The sequence below is a fragment of the Mugil cephalus genome, chromosome 7 (genome assembly GCF_022458985.1).
Source record: "Mugil cephalus isolate CIBA_MC_2020 chromosome 7, CIBA_Mcephalus_1.1, whole genome shotgun sequence".
In the NCBI taxonomy this organism is placed as follows: Eukaryota; Metazoa; Chordata; class Actinopteri; order Mugiliformes; family Mugilidae; genus Mugil; species Mugil cephalus.
Window position 1 is genome coordinate 28,051,558 of NC_061776.1, and position 21,579 is coordinate 28,073,136.

The following is a 21,579-nucleotide window of genomic DNA, read 5'->3' on the forward strand; positions in this document are numbered from 1 at the left end:
TGTTTTTACCAACAAATTCCTCCAAACAAGTCTCTCTTGCTGGGGCTCCGCGATCGTTGCTCTCCAACCTGCAGCCGACAGCAGCGGTGCGTCATCATTACCGTAATGGCAGCATTTTTTCTAGAAAGCGCAACTTGAATATTCTCCATCGGGGAGTAACGGTAATTCAAATACAGCAAACTTTTGTCTGTGGGCAGACGGACATTCAGGTCTTAAAGAGTTAAACATTTATTGAGATTTATTGAGATACAGAAAATAATTCATGTAGCTACATGGTCCCTCCTTAGTTCACTGAAGTTTTTCACAGAGGACAAACTTTCCAACATTCCAATGCGTTATATCCAAAACTACAGATCGATTGTGTTTCATTTTCCTCTCCATCCTACAGCAAAACTCATAAATTTAAATAAATATTTACAGAATATTCTTATGTGTCTGATTACCAGTAGCAGCTTATCAACATATATAATTTACTGCTTTTTACAATGGGAGAAAATTAATATTTGAGCAGAATTACGTTCAAGTTTGGCCCTCCAACACATTTCAGATTTTTCATGTGGATCCCTGTAGAAATTAATTGCCCAGCCCTGGAATAAACAGACAAACGGTGCAGTAATCTTTTCTAAATGTATAGTTCTCTCTCTCACACACTCTCTCTCTGTGAGATATATAATAAATGTATCTCTTTCTAGATTCCTAGCATCCCAACTAATAATGTCTTTTCCGGTTTCCCGGTGTACCTAGCAGCTTGTTGTTGGATATCGTCTCTGCCGTACGTTCAAGTGCAACGTTTCGCAATCGGCTAAGAGACAGGTTATCAGTGACGGTGGCTCATTGCAGTTAGCTTTGTGTGTCTGCATATTATTACATTATTTACTGGCAGTATTTTTGTTTATATGGGCACAGCCTATTGTGTCCGGGAGGCGGCGGTAAGGCACCTTTCGGTTACATTAAACAGATAACAAGAATAAGATGAAGAAGAAGCAGGACGCTTGCTCGAATACTCTGACGACTAACAGCCATGAATAAAACTTGGTTTTCGTCTGTGGTCGCCAACAAAACAGACTCAGTGTCTGTCTAGATATCTGCTAAAACCACGGACGGTTGCATCTGAACCGGGTAAGACTGTACGACAGCTCTAATCGGACCAATGATGTTTAATGCCGAACAGAGCTAAGCTATTGTTTTAATCCCAATGCCTTGGGTTCGCAGCTACCGCCACTCAAATTACTATTTCACTGAGGTTGTATTTCCTAGGTCGGTGGGCACGGGACATCTTTAGAGGTTCAAATAATTCCTGTTAACGGCACGGTTCTCTCTGTTCAGTCTTGTTAGCCAGATAGCAGTTTTGTGGCAAATAGTTAGGCAAACGCTCCTCAAAGCTGAAACGCTGATCAGGTTTAGGTGGTTGACGTAAAACTCGTACAGCAATGAAACATGGGAAAGCACCTTCTTAAGAAACTATGAACTGTCCTCAGAGATTAGGCACAAGCAGTATGAAATTTCAGTGAAATTTGTGCTGTACCATAACAATGGAAATACAAATTAGACTATTAAGAACGTCATTAAAAAGTCATTGCAGTCCTCAACGAAGAATTAATTTTAGGGCATTGAGTATTGAAAGCTAGTTCATAAATTAATTCAAAGGATATTATTTTTCGCGTTTGTTTGCAAGTTTCATTTAGGAATTTATTACAATAAAGTTGTTTTGTTTGGTCTTGTTATTGTTGTTACAAAAATGCAAACGAAAGAGATGATGATGATTTGCTGTAGAGATCACCGTTACTCACAGAGACATCAACCCGTATCCTTTTTCTTATCCATCAGTGTTTTAGTGATATGAAATAACTGACACTAACTCTGTGAGCCTCCAGAGATGCTGCATGTCATGTAAGTCAGAACCCACATATCACTTTTGTGCAGCGACAATAGTGGACCGAGCAGGTGTTTTCTCATCACTCCATCATGAACAGTCCTTATACTCTCAATGTCAGCACTGGAAGTAAGGGATAACAAAATGATTGAGGAATCTTACGTTGGTTTTTGAGCTTGACTTCTGTAGGAAAATACTTACAATACAACACGGTTCCCCTTTACACCATTACAGAAAATCACCATGCATCAGGGATGATTTAAAAATAATAAGTGTCAGGGTCACTGTAAAAAAAAACAAAAAAAAAAAACAACCCAATTTTTTAGTGACCCTAATCCTCTTCCATATTGAGACATTTAGCTACTTAGTTATATATTAAAACATATTTATTTAAGTATGAAGGAACACCATGCTCAAAGAGATGCTGCTTAAATCGACAGATTGTATTTTTAACCAGAGTGTTGAGCCCAAAGACAACAATCACTTAGGAAACTGTATTGCCAGTAAGAGAGAGAACCCTTGTATTTCTATGCCAGATATAGGGTAAAATGCAGTTAGACTAAAGAGTTAGCACCTGGGCTGTTGCCATAGCTACGGCATCAAATTGACACAGAAGCATAAATCATACATAAGACCAACCCTGTTCTTATGCTAGTGGGTTTTTAGAATTTCAAAAGTGTTTATTTTCCTAAAGAGGCAAGAGTTGATTATTGTCATTAAAAAAACAACAACTTGTGCTTAGTAGATAGAAAGGATTTCAAAAAGAAAATGTGAAAACTATTGAAGTGCAATGATTTTAACCTTACTGCTGCTTATATTAAATGGAAGCAACCAGCAGTTACCAATGTAAACATTTAGTTTATCTGTTATGTCCAAGGTAGGTAAATGGGGTGATAACAAATTTAAATGGTAATAACTTCAAAATTGCTGTGCAGGTTATAATATTTGTGAATTTATTCATTTTTTCTGTCTGAAGCTACTGTATTTTCACTGATAAATCAAGAATATTAGACAATGGCAATATCAAATGAAGTGGTGCTAGAATTAAGTCAGTCATGTGTTAAATATTTGGCAGAAGTGAAACGAATGTAAATGTTACCTGTGTATAACACTACTGAGCAGCTCTTCTTGTTCTTTTAGGTCTATCAAGCTTACTGACGTTTCTCTGTTCATCCCCTCATCATGGTGGACTACTACCAGATTTTAGGAATACGGCGGGGTGCATCTGCAGATGACATTAAGAAGGCGTGAGTTCATAAAGTGTTAAAATGTATTAATCTGTCAAACAGTAAAGAATATATCTGCACAGGGATGCTATGGTCTTCTTGTCCTCCACAGGCTGCCCGACATACAGCTAATACATGTGCTCTATAGAATACTTGCATTCTTTTGAGTTTCATTAAGAATTGAGCTGCTGAGTGAGCTCAAAATAACAGAGTAAGCAGTGCTCAGCATTGTCAAACTGCGATCTTTCAATGTTGATCCTTTGTCTCCACATGCCACCTGAGAGTAGCGCAAACCACTGTGAGTGAGAAGAAGAAATGTTTAATGTCAGGGAGGAGCGTATTGGCTAGTGAGGTGTCACCAGTTATTCATTTTAAGTAACATTAGGCTGTGAACGCCATAAAGAGTTAAGACTAGCATACAGATGTAGGTTTACCTAAACATGAGAGAAAGAGAGATTAAGTCACATTTTTCAACACGATTTATTTCAATCTAGTCAACCTGTAAAAAATAATGTGATCATTGTCATGATCAAGTCATTATTACACAGGATGAGATGTTACAATCCCTTGTGTCAAGATCCGAGGCAAGCTCAAACAGGAGAGCAATGTTGGATTTTGCCACGAATCCATGGCAACCCACCTCCACCAGCCACCACCCTCACTGTTTAGCTTCTGCTGCCAACTATCCAATTCAGTTCAATTTTATTTATTTATATAGTGCCAATAACAATACAAATCGTCTCAAGACGCTTCACAAAAACCAGCCTGCAACCTCCAGAGCAAGCCTAAGGTCGACGGTGGCAAGGAAAAACTCCCTTTTAACAGGAAGAAACCTTGAGGAACCTCAAGGGCCTTTAGGGCCTTGTATGTAAGGAGGAGGATTTTAAATTCAATTCTAGATTTTAATGGGAGCCAATGAAGAGAAGCTAATACTGGAGTAATATGATCTCTCTTGCTAATTCCTGTCAGTGCTCTTGAACCACAGAAGAACAACAAGTCAGACAAAAAACAACCATTAACACACTCAGAATAACCTAAACGGGTTATTTTTCACGGAGCTACTGGCAACATGCAGCCACTACTTCAGTTGTATTTTTCAAAAAATAAGAAAATAAAAAATAGCCATAGCCTTAACTTTTCTGGGAGACCTGACCGATCTATGCTCAAAATGCCTTGAATCATTTCCTGCCTCAATCCTTCGAACTGTGCTCTATTACTAAGACTTGCATCATACCACCTTCCCAGACTCTTCACTGGCTTCCTTAGTACCACGGGAACCAGCTCCTCATTTTTGAAAAAGTTCTTATCCACTACCTTTCCTTTAACAACTGAGATACTCCTAGACTTACTCGACTTCACTTTCATCCTAGCTCACTGCATTTGAAGGCCTAATAATCACCTCCATTGCCATTGTAAAGGCTAGTGGAGGGATTATACACCCTGCCATGATGCCTACCTCTAGCTGCTGCCATGCTGTAGTGTACTCTGCTGTGGTAAAGCTGGGCTGTATATCTGAAAAATAGGCTTTGACTAGACCTTTGATACTGCCTGGGACTCTAAAGAAATCAAAAGCCTCCCATAGCAGACAGTGAGGTACTGATCCAAATGCATTAGCCAGGTCTAGAAATACAACATGCAGGTCTCTCTTCTCTCGCTTTGCTAACTGAATTTGGTACCAGATCATGCCAGGGATGCCAACGTTTTGTACCAATGTATCAATCAACCAATTTTTCTCCAAATAACTAGATACCTCTGTGCCACAACGCTGAAAAACACCTTCCCCTCAACATTAAACAGACGGTCTAAGCTGATTTATCTCTAACAAACCCCTCTCTTTGGGAATGAAAATCTGCCCTGCTCTACGCCATGCCTTGGAAGTAACCTGTTTCTCCCATACTATCTTTATCAACTTCCAAAGAAATCTGGTGCATTCTTATACAGCCGATAAGGGACTCCATTAGGTCCCAGGGCTGAAGAGGCTTTTGTGCACCTCACCACTTCCCGAATCTCTTTCCACCTTGATGGGCTTTCAGTACCATCAGGCTGCCATTCTTCTCTTTACCAAATAGCAACTTCACAAATCGAAATAGAATGCTACTCTCGCCTGCTCTTTCCTTCTCCTACTTTCCTAATGTTCTCCGCCCTTCTCAGTGCTGCTAGCTGCTCCTTCACACCTGCCTGTAGACAATTAATGTCATGAGCTTTTTGGCCAACCCCCCTGAATGAATAAATAAATAAAATAATACATACAATATTGAAGCCTTTTTTAAACTCAACTCAGATCTACTGGCTATTTATGTACAAAATTATGACTATGTGCCTATTATTGTGAATGTTGTTAGTGGGGGTCTTTGGGTCCTATGGGTTGAGGGGAGGGGCCTCTCTTGATCATCCTACAGGTACTTGATCAGTTTGGGATCCAGTGAATTTGGAGGCCTGGTCAACACCTTGTCTGGTTTAGGTGGGTGCTACATGTCTAAGTAACATCCGCATGAATGAATACCAGGTCCAAAAGTTTCCCAGAAGAAAACTGAATGGTTACAAGTTAGTCAGTGTTATTTAATTCTCCTTCTATTTGTAATGTTATAGCTGATTGGTTTTTCCGTGTCAGTCATGTAAGTTTTAGTGGTATGTGAAAGACTTGAATTTCACCATAAAAGTCACCCTGTGGTAGCCTACATCAGCTGAACAATCCGAGAAAAGGTCTTGAGGATCATAACTGTAGAAATCAATTTCAAATAGAATTTGATTGTAATACACCATACACTTATAATAATACATGAGGCACTATAATTGCAAATGTGACATATTGAAAAAAGCTGATTTTTTTTCTTCCACTTTGCTGACAGAAAACATGTACCAACAATACTTGTGTCTCGGTGCAGGTACAGAAAGCTGGCACTGAGGTGGCACCCTGATAAAAACCCTGACAACAAGGAGGAGGCTGAGAAGAAATTTAAAGAGCTGTCGGAGGCTTATGAAGTCCTGTCAGATGGTTTGTATCATAGTTGTCTGCGTGAGTCTGCAAATAACTGCCAGACACTTGCAACTATCCTAAAGTCAAGGAATAAAGCTCATACCAACAGCACAGGGTGTGAGGGTAGCAAATCAGTTGAGATCTAAAACACACTGCTATTTTCTTTTCAGTGGTCATGGTCTTTATGTCTTATTCATTTTACTTACACTTTTGTCTTCCAGCCAACAAGAGGAGCCTATATGATCGTTACGGCAAAGAAGGGCTGGCAGGGAGTGACAGAGGAAGAGGTAAGTGTTTCTTTTAAAGCTTAGGACTTATCAAGTAAACAGCCGTTGATCCCTTTGAAGGGATGTTAGTTTAAGGGTAATCTAGAGTAAAGGTTTAGGTTAGGTACTTCATTGCGATGACTGAGCAAGGTGCTATTGAGTGCATTATGTAAATTGATTCTTCCACAATGATAGCCATACTAATGTTTTTATCTTTTATCTCAATATTTTTGCAAATATGAGATGACGCTAACATTGACATCAGCATTGACATAAATATTGACATAACATGCTGACAGCATCTGATATTGTGCATAGACTTTGTTTTTGCTTCTGCTTAATGGAATCCTACTGATGGAATAAACACTGACATCTGCATTAGATGCATTGGGCATTTATTAACTTATTTGCCTTTGGTCCAAGTTTGTAAACTTCACTTTGTATTGACAATGTTTCAGGGGGGCATTTCCATAATGGAGAGCATTTCCATGAACTGTTCACATTCCGTAACCCCGAAGATGTTTTTAGAGAATTCTTCGGTGGCAGAGACCCATTTGCAGATTTTTTCGGTAAGGCATAAAGTCCATGTAAATAATTTGCTACAACACAAGCATTGTAAAAAAGTAAAAAAAATACTACAGACTTGAAGAGTTTTTGCTTGAAGCGAATGTTGTTTGTCCTGTCCTCTTAGGTCCAGATCCATTTGCTAATGATCCATTTTACGGCAGTGCACAGCAGCACCAAACTCAGCAGAATCACATCCGAGTAGGTGACCCGTTTTTAAGGGGTTTTGTTGGTTTTCCTCCATTTGGTCCTGGCTTCTCACATTTTGACCCAGGTAAGAAATGCATGAGTTATTGTATAAGAATGATAAGCATGTTCCAATACAGATCAAACAAGCCACATGGCAAGGCAGAGCAATTAATTTGCCTGTGTATTTTTCTTATTCTTTTTATTATTATTAGTTACTCAAAGTTCCATACCAGTGCTGCCTATTTAAGTAGGCCTCTCTCCTGTTTGCTTAGGCTTCGGTTCATTCAACTCCATGAGTTCCATGGGTCACGTAGGCCACTTGACAAACATGGGCAGTCTGTCAGGTGGAGGCTTCACCTCATTCTCTTCCACCTCATTTGGAGGAGGAGCTGGAGGAAACATGCATAGCTTCCGCTCTGTATCCACCTCCACCAAGATCATCAATGGCAGGAAGATCACTACTAAAAGGTAGAAGTTGGCCATATAGAATGTCATAATACCACAGCTGTGAGTTGAAACATATGCGCTGCATTGTAGTTTTAGCAGTGGTATGCATCATAGTACATAGTACTGCAAAAAGTTTGAGGCAGTTGTGGAAACATTTCTGTAAACTAAACAATCATGATTTATATTTTTGAAATTATCAATTTCAAAAATATAAATTATCAATCATTTTATCAATTTACAAAATGCAAAGTGAGTGAAGTCGCATGAATATTTGGTGTTACTACCCTTTGCCTTCAAACCAACATCAATCGTTATTGATACACTTTCACAAAGTCAGGGATTTTGTAGGATCGTAGGTGCAGTGGTTCGCCAAGGAAAGTTAGTGCAGCAGATGAAAAACACATAATCTTATTTCTCTTTGAATTCAGAAGATGTCAGTGCCATCAGCTCAGAGGAGAACTGGCATAAACCAGTGGGACCCAGGTACATCCATCTAGTGTCCAGAGAAGTGGTCTTTATGGAGGAGTTGCAACCAAAGATCCATACCTCTTACATGGAAACAAGACCAAGAGACTCAACTATACAAGAAAACATAGGAAATGGGCTAAGAAAAATAGCAGCAGCTGCTCTGGACTGATGAGTCAAATTTTTAAATATTTGGTTGTAGCTGAAGGCAGTTTGTTCACCAAAAGCCTGGAGAGTGGTACAATAATGAGTGTCTGCAGACAACAGTGAAGCACGGCCAAGGTGCCTTGAAAGTTTAGGGCTGCATTTCCGTTAATGCTGAGAAATACAGGCTGATACTTATCCATCATGCAATACCATCAGGGAGGCGCATGATTGACCCCAAATGTATTCTGCAGCATGACAAAGACCCAAAACATGCAGCCAAGGTCATTAAGAACTATCTTGAGTGTAAACAAGAACAAGAAGTCTTGGAAGTGATGGCATAGCCCCCACAGAGCCTTGATCTCAACATCATGGAGTGTGTCTGGGATTACATGAGGAGACAGAAGGGTTTGAGGAAGTCTACATCCACAAAAGGTCTGTGGTTAGTTCTCCAAGATGTTTGGAACAACCTACCAACTGAGTTCCTTCAAAACTATGTGCAAGTGTACCTAGAGGAATTGATGCTGTCTTGAAGGCAAAGGGCGGTCACACCAAATATTAATTTGATTTAGATTTCTCTTCTGTTTATTCACTGAATTTTGTTAATCGATGAAAATAGACTATTAACACTTACAGTTTTTGAAAGCATTTTTTTCCACACCAGCCTAAATGTTTCAACAGTACTGTATATTCCTACTCTGGAAATAAATATCCAAGCGATGACACGACCTACTGACCTAGTAGGCTGACATTGACCATCATTGTGTGTCAACATAAGAAAACCTAAACTCCATTAAGTAACTAATCAAAAGTATTTAGGCAGCATTTCATATTCAAGTTAGAATGTGGAATTACATAAAGGTCCTCATGCTTGGGGCAGACCTCAGCAAGTTCTCTTCAGAAAAGTATGAAGACCTTTACCATACACACCATATATATGTTCACACCATATACCAAAACATTATGCCAAAAAGTTCAAATCAGAATATTCATTTAGGCATTGCCAAGTCATATAGATTTACCATAGTATTGTAGTTTTCTTGAATCTGTGTAAACTGAGAGGTATGTCCTTGTAAAATATGGTATTGAATTAATTTACTTAACACAGAAACCTTGTAAATCCAGCCCCCACTAATGAAATGTTCTTCCTGATTGAGGAAGTTATTTTTGAGTTGCAAATTTTCATTTATCATCATCTGAAGTTTCTCTCCTCTTGTCCTATCTTCTTTCAGAATTGTTGAAAATGGTCAGGAACGGGTGGAGGTGGAGGAAGATGGGCAGCTACGGTCATTGACCATTAATGGTAAGGAGCAGCTTCTGCAAATCGAACATAAGTGAAGACACAAACATCATCTAATGCGGAAGCTTTAGCTCGGCACCAACATTCCAACCACCTTGGGATCAAAAAAGAAATAAATGCAACAAATGTAATAATATAATGTCATGGCATAGCTGGATGTGCATAGTTCTTTATTTTTGTTCATGTCCCATCCCTGCAGACTCTTCTTTGTTAACCAAAGACTGAAATCTGAGGGTTTGGATACAGACCCTCCCCCCAACTATGTTCTAATATCGATGTGTTTTATGTTTATTTAATTATGTTGAGTCTTAATTTTGTGAAATTGCTTCAGATTTTGTTTTGTCTAAAGGAGACCAGTGTTTTCCAGGCAAAAAAGCCAATATCAAAAGGAAGCAACTGCATTACATTATGCAATGAAGTGTTTTAGTGTAATTGCAAAGCTGTACAATTTTCTTGTACATTTATTACTTTACTCATGGAGCTCTACAAGCATGCATCACATCACTGAGGTGGCACCAAAGTAGAACAAGTCTCAATTAATATTATCCTTCCCCAACTGTATTACCCTATAGGAAGAACCACTACCCCATTCCCCAGGACAGGAACACTGTGCTGAAAACAGTCTTTGCCCCATGTCATAGAATTTCAGAGCACATTGATTAACCCACACCATAATAAGAGTTTTAAGTGACAAATGACTTCATTCCATAACACTGGGCATGCTGTAGTATCCACAGATTGCTTGTGTGAAAGTGTTAAATTTGCATTTCTTGACCATAAATGACACATTTTAACTTTAAAAGATAAATCTGGATAAGCTACCTGGAGTCCAGGTAATCACATAGAAAATTATGGTGCAGCATGTACCGTTTGTCTTTTTAAATGTAAGGATTACCATTTGTCATTTTTAATCCTTTGTTTGGTAACACTTTATATTAAGACACGCATATTCACCATTAATTAGCTGCTTACTAACATGTATATTAGTAGCATACTAGCATTTGTTAGTCATTATAAGTCACTAATTAATACCTTATTCTGCAAGACCTTATTCTACCCTTACTAGACCCTTAATTAAGAATTTACACCATGTAAGCTCCTAATTACCCCTTATTCATAGTTATTGAGTAAGTTGTTGCATATGAATTATGACCTAAACATGCATGGCTCAGTAAGGGGCTTGTACGGTGGTAGTACCGCAAGAACAGTTATTCACCCCTAATAATACTTATCAAAGATGGTCGATTCATAAGAAATTGTTCCCTATTCTAAAGTTGGGCCTTTGTTCACATTTAATTCACCATTAATTTGGCCCTTATTAACCCCCATGAAAATTGGAAAAAAAATTGGAGTGTTGAAATTTCAGGGTTAAACATGTTAGGGTTGATTTCCACTCTCACAGTGTCATTTTAATACATTCTGATTCAAAAAGTGTTCAGTGTTGGAGTTATTTGACAGAGTTAGACAAGCCCAAGCAAATTAACTTTGTAAAGATGTAATTAACCTCCTCTTTACATCTCTACAGAGTTAATTTGCTTGGTTCCATATGAATCGACCATCTTTGATAAGTATTATTAGGGGTGAATAACTGTTCTTGTGGTACTACCACCTTACAAGCCCCTTACTGAGCCATGCATGTTTAGGTCATTAATCATATCCAACAACTTACTTAATAACTATGAATAAGGGGTAATTAGGAGCTTACATGGTGTAAATTCTTAATTAAGGGTCTAGTAAGGGTAGAATAAGGTCTTGCAGAATAAGCTATTAATTAGTGACTTATAATAAATAACAAATGGCTAGTGTGCTACTAATATACATGTTAGTAAGCAGCTAATTAATGGTTAATATGCGTGTCTTAATATAAAGTGTTACCGTTTGTTTTTATATTGTTAAACATATTGTAATGTCTGTTTATTTCTTCACTGTGTAATCTATGCATCATTCTATGCCTCCCTTCAGACATCTGAAATACTGTCTGGTGCTCCATTTATTTCAGCTATTACAATATGAAACAAATGATTATTTGGCTACATCTGTCATTCATGGTGTTCCTTTTAGAAATAGCGATTCAGCGGTGAGCATTTTAACATGCACACATATCAAATGAAATTTAGATTTAATTTGGGAGTTGATCATCTTTTCCTAGTACTGAGAAATCAGGATAGGCTCCTTTGACTGCTGGTACTCAAATAGAAAACTGTGGCACAACCTGTATCTTGTGTCTTCAGATGATTATAAACTTTAAAGTTGTGCTCAAATGTAAAAAAATTGCAAATGCATAACCCATGAGTCCCAGCTTTTCCTTATCTCACCTTTTTATACAAAAATTGAAAGAGGGTCATAGTAGATCATTTTAGGTGATAGTGGGTATGCTCAGATTGTTTCAAGTTAACAACGGCTGCACTATATTGTTACAATGAAACGCAAATGCGCACTGGGGGACTTGTACACATTTTGAGTGCTTTAAAAAAAAAACACACACCAAGATGTTGTACTGTCATCATTGTCTTATCTTCACACATGGATGACCATATCCCTCAACTGAAGATGATGACAATTAAAATGTACCGCCGCTTTACCACACAGCTGCCACACAAAAGGAGTTGGATGTAGAGATGCTTTGCATTGTGCCACTTAAAGTGTCACTCTTGAAGATTCAAGGTTCGTTTTGTTTTTCATTGTTTTTCCTTTCTGTTTGTTTGTTTTGTTTGTCATAGGTGACACTTTCCAGTGTCACCAGTGTGAGCTGGCACTTAGCACTGGGTATAAGAATCATAAATATTTTATGGGTTTGTTTGGCCTCATTGAACCTGCAGGATGAAATAACTATGCCACTGCACTGAAGAGTATGTTTGTTTGCATTAATGCTGCCCACCATATGCGTCTGATATCTTCTGAATGACCACTGTCATGACAATGATACCATAATTTCATCAGGCTGGGTCATGATTGTGTTCTGTTATTTGAAGACAGAAAGTAATGACTTGAATTAAACACAAATGTGTTTCTGTTATTTGGCCTAGCCTCAAAATAGGACAACACAATATAATTCGATAGTACTACAAAACACAGCCTCACAATGAAAATAACTGTTTCTTTTAGTTATTTTAAACAAATGTTCAATACCACAGCCTTCATGAACCTGAAATTCAGTGCATGTCTCTTCTATTAGAATGCATACATTTATCCAACTTCACCACACTTATTGGCAGGGGTCAAATAAATGAGAAGACAAGATGACAGAAACAAATGAAATTTTGCGAGGTGAGAAATAGAAGGAAATGTGAAATGTACAGTAGTAATACAGTATTGAAGGGTGTCTGAACTGTCTTAATGGTCATCATCTGTTGTGTTCTCTGGCTCTCTATTATTCGTGTCAGTAACTCAACCAACTGTCAGTATTATTTATTTGGAGGTCCTTTGCAAGTCTTAGGCCTCTCTCTTTGGTCCTCAGCAGCAGTATGTTGACTCTTATTTTAACTTTTTCTTTTTTTTTTTTTTAACAAAATACCATATTGAATAACTGATGTCATGTCAACAGATTGATTTTGCAAAACAGTAAAGTAATAAAGCCAAAAAAATAATACCTGAAAAAGCTGTTTTTGTAAATTTGTGTTCATTTTCACTGAATTTGTTCCATACATTTGCCACCCGTCCTTTTTGTTTACTCCAACATTGCTTTGAGCAGTTCATCTTAAATGATATTAAATATTTGCTTTAACACTATTTGCTCAAAGAACTGCTCAGAAACCTGTTCAAAACAGACCCTTTATGCGCAGAAAAAGTTTTTGATTGTGATCACATTTCTGCCGTTGTTTTCTGTATACTTTACTTCCATAGAATTTTATGCTTTTTGGGCTGTGATGATCGTGTGTTTGAGGCAACCTCGGTCCAGTTTATTCAAGCAAGCAAAGGTGGTTTTCATTTAATTTTATTTCATTTAAATTAGAATCCTGTACTTAAGCTGTTAGTAATTACTTCTTAAACACCTTTCTGCCGCTTCTCTAGTACTGTCTCACACCCATAACTCACCAAACTCCATAGATGTGCTGTCTGCTCCCAGATGTTTTAAACTGAAAAATAACAATAAAGAGGTTATTCATAGGAACCTTATACAAATCAACACAAATTCACTAGTACAACAGAACAATAAGAAAATTAAATGTGCTCTTGTAAATGTCAGATCTCTCTCATCTAAATCTCTTTTAGTGACTGATCTGATAACTGATCATCAGATTGATCTAGTTAGTTTGACTGAAACGTGGCAGCAGGATGATGAGTATTGCAGTTTAAATGAGTCCACACTACCCAGTTTATGTATTAATCCTAGACCTAAGCAAAGCTTTAATTCGTTTGAAAGCCTCACTCTTAGTCTTGCTCATCCAGACTGGAAAACACAAAAACCGATTCTCTTTGTTGTGATGTATCGCCCACTTGCTCCTTACTCTGAATGTTTAGCTGAATTCTCTGAGTTAATATGTGATTTAGTGCTAAGAACAGATGAAGTCATTATAGTAGGTGACTTTAACATCCATGTTGATGTTGCCAGTGATAGTCTTAGCTCTTCATTTATGTCATTACTAGACTCAATTGGCTTTTCTCAGAATGTAAATGGTTCAACTCACTGTTTCAACCACAGCTTAGATCTTGTTCTAACTTATGGCATAGAAACTGAAGGTCTAACAATATATTCTCATAACCCTCTTTTGTCTGATCATTTCCTTGTAACATTTGAATTCACAATAATACATTACACTGAAATGGGAAAGACATTTCGTTATGGTAGACACTTATCCGATGATGCTATAACTAGATATAAGGAATTAATTCCCTCAGTATTTACCTCAGTGCCTTATGTCAGTGATGTGAAGAACCCACAATGAGTGACAGAAACCACAATCTAACTCCATCACAAATGGATGATTTTGTTGATAGCACGGCAGCATCACTTAGCACAACTCTCAATTTAGTTGCTCCTCTGAAAAAGAAGGTGATAAATCGAAGTAGGGTAGCTCCATGGTATAATTCACAGTTGCGTAGTTCAAAGCAGGCAGTTCGAAAGCTGGAAAGAATTTGGCATTCTACTAGTTCTGAAGAAGCTCACATAGCCTGGAACAATTTATAGAAAAAACTCTCCGTAAGATTAGAACAGCATATTATTCTTCATTAATAGAAGAAAACAAGAACAACCCCAGATTTCTTTTCAGCACTGTAGCCAGCCTGACAAAAAGTCACAGCTCTGTTGAGCCATCTATTCCTTCAGACCTCAGCAGTAATGACTTCATGAACTTCTTTACTGATAAAATTGTTGGCATTAGAGATAAAATTCATAGAACCCTTCCAGCTGTCAAAGATGTAAGTACAGTGGCATTAGAAACCTCTGTAGGACCGAGTCAATATTTGGATTCTTTCTTTCTAACTGATCTTATTATTACAGCATCGAAACCATCAACTTGTCTTCTAGAACCCATCCTGAATAAATTGCTCAAGGAGGTTTTTCCACTAATGAGTACCTCCATATTAAATCAGATAAACTTATCTTTATTAACAGGATATGTTCCCCAGTCTTTTAAAACTGCTGTAATCAAATCTTTACTTAAAAAAAAAAAAAAAAAACTACTCTTGACCCATGATGTTTTAGCCAACTATAGGCCAACCTTCCTTTAAGTTTTAGAAAGGAATGGTTTGTTTGAAGCGTTTCAGTCGGGTTTTAGAGCTCATCATAGTACAGAAACGGCTCTGGTTAAAGTTACCAACAATCTCCTCATGGCTTCAGATGATGGACTTGTCTCTATACTTGTCCTGCTAGATCTCAGTGCTGCATTTGACACTATTGATCACTATATATTTTACTGCAGAGACTTGAAAATGTGATTAAGGTTACAGGAACTGCACTAGACTGGTTTGAATCATATCTGTCAAACAGATTCCAGTTTCCATGTAAACAACAATTCTTCTATATATACCAAAGCAAGCTATGGAGTTCCTCAGGGTTCTGTGCTAGGACCAGTATTATTCACATTATACATGCTTCCCTTAGGCAATATTATTAGAAAGTACAGCATAAACTTCCATTGCTACGCAGATGATACCCAGCTATATTTATCCATGAAACCAGATGAAACTAATCCGCTGGTTAAACTCCAAGCATGTCTTAAAGACATAAAGGCTTGGATGACCTGTAATTTTCTACTTTTAAACTCAGACAAAACAGAAGTCATTGTATTTGGCCCTAAACATGTTAGAGATTCATTATCTAATCACCTGGTTTCGTTGAAGGGCATTACAGTGGCCTCCAGTACTACTGTGAAAAACCTTGGTGTTATATTTGACCAGGATATGTCCTTCAATTAGTGAGAATGGTTGTATGTCTCTGTGTTAGCCCTGCGATAGGCTGGCGACTTGTCCAGCAACCCCCGCGACCCTAGTTCAGGATTAAGTGGTACAGAAGATGAGATGAGATGAGATGTCCTTTAATTCTCACATAAAGCAGGTTATCAGGACTGCTTTCTTTCACCTTCATAATATTGTCAAAATTAGGAACATCCTTTCTCAGAGTGATGTGGAAAAAACAGTTCATGCATTTGTGTCTTCCAGGCTGGATTATTGTAACTCGTTACTGTCTGGCTATCTACTATCTGTCCAAATAGCTCTTTAAAAAGCCTCCAATTGATCCAATACACTGAAGCAAGAGCACTGACAGCAATTAGCAAGAGAGATCATATTACCCCAGTTTTAGCTTCCCTTCATTGGCTCCCTTTAAAATCTGATAGACCTCATAGTACCATATTGTCCCAACAGATCACTACCATCTCAAAGTGCAGGTCTACTTGTGGTTCCTAGAGTTTCTAAAAGTAGAATGGGAGGTAGAGCCTTTAGCCATCAGACTCCTTTCCTGTGGAACCAACTCCCAGTTTGGGGACACAGTCTTACAGTCTCTACGTTTAAGGTCAGGCTTAAGACTTTCCTTTTTGAAAAAGCTCATAGTTAGGGCTGCACTTAACCATCCCTTAGTTATGCTGCTATAGGCCTAGGCTGCAGGGGGACGATGCACTGAGGGCATGTCCTCTACTCTTTCTTCTCTGGCACAAAGCTCCTGTCCTCTGATCCAGTGGCATCAGTGGCACTTGCCATATCTTAACTTTGGTAGAAAATGTATGGAACTTCGTTCTATTCTATGCTACGCTATGCTATTGGCACTTCGAGATTTTAACTCGTGGTGTACAGAGACTTTTTACGGCGTACTGGGACGTCCTCAGTCCTGTTCTAATTCTCTCTGACCAATTTGTGGTGGTGACGGCTTTTCCACACTGAACGCCACTGCCGCTCCTCTGTTCTCTGCTGCTTCTCTGTCTCTCACTGAGGGGCGGGGCTGTCCCACGCTCTGTACCCTGCATGCTCTCTCCATACATCCATGCCTCTCTTACATATACATACGGCTTGCACGCCACTGCCTCGTCATACTGTGCTGCAGACGAGAGATGAGCATGTGAAGCGACAGGCTTAAACATTAGTGATATTTCGGAAAAATACACATGCTTGTTTCGTTAACACTACTAGTCAGAGCACAATAAAATGAAAGATTGAAAAACACTCAATCTGTTGCAATCAGCCTGCTAAGAACAAGCTAATGACAGCTGTCGGTGGATCCTGTTTATCTTGCCACAAATCACAAAAAAATGAAAATTCTATTTGTTTCTAGATATTGGCTTTATTCTGATTACAGAAACATAACCCAATGTTGGCAGTAATTTGTTTAAAGAAATGGCAATTAAGACAGGATAGAGACACCTTTTATGAAGTGGATATACTTCAAGTAACAAACACTTATTCATTTGTCTTCAAAGATTATTCACAGATGGATTTTAACAAGAAAATACTTGTTAAAATCCTTGGTCTGCATCAGTCAGTGCGTTTACATGCAGAACTTAGTCGAGCTATGCTCAAAGTTCGACTTTCTCACTACAGCCCTTTTCCCAGTTTACATGCAGCGCAAGAAAATTGAATAACTGTTCTCCTCTTCCACACTAGGTGGCGATACGTGTCTTTTCAGCGGGATAATACCACGTTAATACGGCCCGATTTCCAGCTGGCCTGTTACGTGATATAATAAACAAGAGTTGTTCATGTGGCAGACCGCCATTTCAAATAACAACCAGACGGATAGTAGTACATTTTTTAATCATGTACATAATGTTCGCGCTACTTCTGGTGCAGGTAAGATCTGCGCTATCCCTCAGACGCCTCCGTTTCTCTTTTTCTTCTTCTACGCCCGGCTTTCTTGGACGTTTTTGTTCCGGGGTCACACAGTGCAGCGGTGGTGGAGCATGCGCACACGCATTATCTGATTGAAAACTCCGATTCCAGTCGCATTATCTGGGTGTCTCAATTGGGTAATGAGAGCTCCGATTTTAATCGGAGTAACGTGTTTACATGCACTTAAGTTCTCCTGTTATAGTCCGATTAAGGCAATAATTAGGTTTTTTTCACGTGCATGTAAACGTACTGAGTGTCAATAATATACAGTATATGTGTGTGAGATGCTTAGTATTTGCTCAAGCAAACATGTTTTGATTTTGTGAACTGTCTTTCACTAGATCAAGACTAAGTCAGGCATGAGGCCTCAGCGAGGAGCAAGGAAGAAAAGAGTGATATTACAGATTTTTTCAGTAAGAAGGGAAAGACAGATACAGTGGTTGTAAGTAGTCTACATTCATTAATTCTTCTAATAATAATAACAATAATTAATTGAATTTTTAGCGTTTTCAAGAACCCAAAGATGCTTACAGAGGAACAAGGTAGCGAACTAACAAAAAGGACGGGTTAAGGATAGGGGAGGTCAGACTTGAATGTGGGGAGTGAGGGTGAGTCGTGGACAGGTTGGGGAAGAGAGTTCCAGAGTTGGGGTGCTGTTTGGGAGAAGGCTCTGTCGCCGAAGGATTTGAGCTTGGATGTTGGTGCTGTTAGTGAGAGAGTTGAAGACGATCAGACGGCATGGGTGGGGTGGTGGGGGATAAGGAGGTCAGACAGGTAAGGGGGAGCCAGGTGGTGAAGGGCTTTGAAGGTGAGGAGGAGTATCTTGTAATTGATGCGCTGTTTAATGGGGAGCCAGTGGAGAGAGTGGAGAACGGGAGTGATGTGTTGGTGGGCCCGGGTATGGGTAAGGAGGCAGCAGTGTTTTGGACCAGTTAGAGTCTGTGAAGGGAACGCGAAGTGATGCCAGTGAGGATGGAGTTGGTAAAAGAAAAAGTTATATTGCGAACCCCTGTGTGCGGTATTATAAGTATAATCCAATCCATAGTATTAATAGTGATAATTGATAATCTAAAGCTTCTTGATTTTGCTCTCAAATCGCACCAGATTGCTCCATTTAAATTTACGATGCTCAAAAAAATTCCGCCGGGGGGAAACTCCGGACCTCCAGGAGGGGCTGATCCTTGCCATACCTTGTCCGAAACTGAAATGACGGCACTGCTCTGATCTCTTATAATTCATTTTCTATTACTAACCACTGTGTCTCCCTCTTTCCCCTCCCCTCCCCTCCCCTCCCCCTCTATCTTCTTGTGAGGGTTTCTGGTCTGGAGTGCTGAATATCTGACCTGTGGAGTTCTAAGCTACATCTGCTGCCGAGGCCTCATCAACCAGCCCAGTCTTCATGGTCTGGAGTGCTGTGTATCAGACCTGTGGAGCTCCATAAACTGCATCTGCCCCAGTCATCATGGCCTCCTCCAGTTGTTCACTCCTACCTGGATGAACAATTCTCCAACCTGCCCATGAATCCTCTTATACTCTCACATAAGATCATCAGCTATGTGTTATATTATTAGATTATGCGTGTTTCCTTCCGCTTGATATATGTATCTATGACAGAAGTTTGTTTATCTTGTTTCTCCTGTTCTTCTTTTCTCTCTTTCTTCTCTGTTTCTAACCGGCTGGCCTTCAGCAGATGGGTCCCTACATATGAGCTGGGTTCTGCTCAAGGTTTCTTCCTGTTAAAAGGGAGTTTTTCCTTGCCACCGTCACCCTCAGGCTTGCTCTGGAGGTTGCAGGCTGGTTTTTGTGAAGCGTCTTGAGACAATTTGTATTGTTATTGGCGCTATATAAATAAAATTGAATTGAATTAAAATGCTCCTAATAAGAGTATGGCACACTTAAATTATTTCTTCCATTACTAAAGATTCCATTTATTTATACATAGCATGCAAATTGTCTCAAGACATTTTACAAAACACAATCTGATCAAGAGGGATGGAGAGAAGGACAAAGCCGTTAACATGTTATACAGTAGTCGCACACAAATGCATGAGTAATAATACAGGAGAAATTAGATAAGAGATTAGAGAACAGGAGCTCGGTTGGAGAGAGAAGAATACAGGTACTCAGTACATCATCCCCCTTATATACATCTGAAATACTACCTGCTACTCCAGCTATTTAGTACAATGAAGTAAGAAGAAGCAAGTGGTCCAACAGTCTTATCTGCACATCTACCCAGCTCTACTACATGTACAGCTCTTTTTGATGTGCCTTCACCCTTTCTGTTAATGTCCTCTCAGATTTCTTGTGTCAATAATTTTTTTTTTAAATTGTAGGCCAAAAAGCCTATTAAAGTGTACAATTATCGGAATGACCTGTTACCTCTTTAAAAGGTCCCCTGCCAAAAAAATGCTTTCAGAATACAATGCCACCCTTGGCATGTTGTTCCTCTGCATGGTACTATAAGAACTCATACACTTAGTAAATAGACAATGGTGGCTTACACTCTACCACAGCTCAAATATCTTGAATTCAAACTTAACATCACCTTTTAGTTGCCATGAAATACATTGAGTGGCTTGTCAAGGACCACATTAAATCCCATCTCTCTCCCAGCGTGGACCATCTACAGTTTACATACAGGGCAAACTGGTCCACAGAGGATGCCATATCCACCCTGCTTCACCTCATCCTCACAATGCGTCATCTAGGACTCCTCTCATCCCTCACACGGCCCCTTCTCTCTAATGCAGTCAGGAAGGAGATGCACAAAGTTCCCGACTAAGAAACATCTAAGAAACATCCATCTGCTGTCAGGCTGTTGAATGCACATCACTAATCCTTGACTGCCTATTTCTGAACATGCACTTTATATTTATAGATTTCTTCTACTACTGCTTAATCCTCATTAGGGTCGCGGGGGTTGCTGGAGCCTATCCCAGCTGTCATTTGGTGAGAGGCGGGGTACACCTTACAACCATTCACACTCACACCTAGGGTCAATTTAGAGTCACCAATCAGCATCACCACTAACCACTGAGCCACCCTATTTTTAGATTCATATTTTTCATTTTACTTTTAGCACTAGCACATATTTACAGAAAATTTTGAAATCTTTATTATTGCACTGTTCTCTTTTAAGTGTTTTTACTTGTACGAAGCAGTATTTTGTTCTTATGTACTGCAAAAGAATGACAATTAAAGAATGATTGAGTGATTGATGATAGTCTGTTTAGTCAACTCACGCACATTTTGGATGATGAGTGACTCAGGCCCTGTCCACTACGGAGGACCAACTTTGACACAATAAAAATTAAATAGTTGTTTGCCTCTGTGTTAGCCCTGCAATAGGTTGGTGACCCGTCCAGGGTGTACCCCACCTGTCGCCCAATGCCAGCTGGGATAGGCTCCAGCAACCCCTGCAACCCTAGTGAGGATTAAGCGGTATGGAAGTATTACTTATTTAATTACTTAAATCTGTCATTAATTAATTAAAATTGGAATTAAATACATACAATTTTTTTATTATTTTATATATTTTTTTATAATTATTAAATACCAATTCATTTTATTGGTTGCAGCGCATCATGAATTTATTTTATCTGTCAAACTCACCCATCAAAGTCGGTGGGCGGGGCTAACGTTGACCTAGTCTGATCCATTGCTTTGGTCTGAAGTAGAATGCATGCAGAGAGCAGGCAGCAACCTCCGGGGCTTAGCGATGAAGCCCATGCGGAAGTGCAAAAAATTGCAGTTCATCAAGTGGCACTTGAGGCTGGTTGCAAAAGGGAGCAAATCCCCATAGATCCCCATGTTAAAAAGCCCAAATTTACAGCATTATTAAACATGTTTACAGCCTGGTTCAAAAA

At 39.0% G+C, this 21,579-nt stretch overlaps 1 protein-coding gene across 3 annotated transcripts; it reads left to right on the plus strand.

Moving 5' to 3' along the window:
• Nucleotides 1-807: 807 nt before the first annotated feature.
• dnajb6a (DnaJ heat shock protein family (Hsp40) member B6a) lies at nt 808-19,006 on the plus strand. 3 transcript variants are annotated; one of them, XM_047589682.1, is made up of 10 exons: nt 808-1,119; nt 3,014-3,120; nt 5,985-6,094; nt 6,298-6,363; nt 6,801-6,911; nt 7,034-7,180; nt 7,368-7,563; nt 9,384-9,454; nt 13,295-13,368; nt 18,052-19,006. In XM_047589682.1, exons 2-10 carry the CDS (start codon nt 3,056-3,058, stop codon nt 18,154-18,156), a joined length of 945 nt encoding a protein of 314 aa, XP_047445638.1. In that variant the 5' UTR covers nt 808-1,119; nt 3,014-3,055; the 3' UTR covers nt 18,157-19,006. The 3 variants fall into 3 exon arrangements, with proteins under 3 accessions (XP_047445638.1, XP_047445640.1, XP_047445639.1); XM_047589684.1 differs by lacking the exon at nt 13,295-13,368 and having other exon boundaries at nt 810-1,119; XM_047589683.1 differs by lacking the exons at nt 13,295-13,368; nt 18,052-19,006 and having other exon boundaries at nt 811-1,119; nt 9,384-10,422.
• The last annotated feature ends 2,573 nt before the right edge of the window (nt 19,007-21,579 follow it).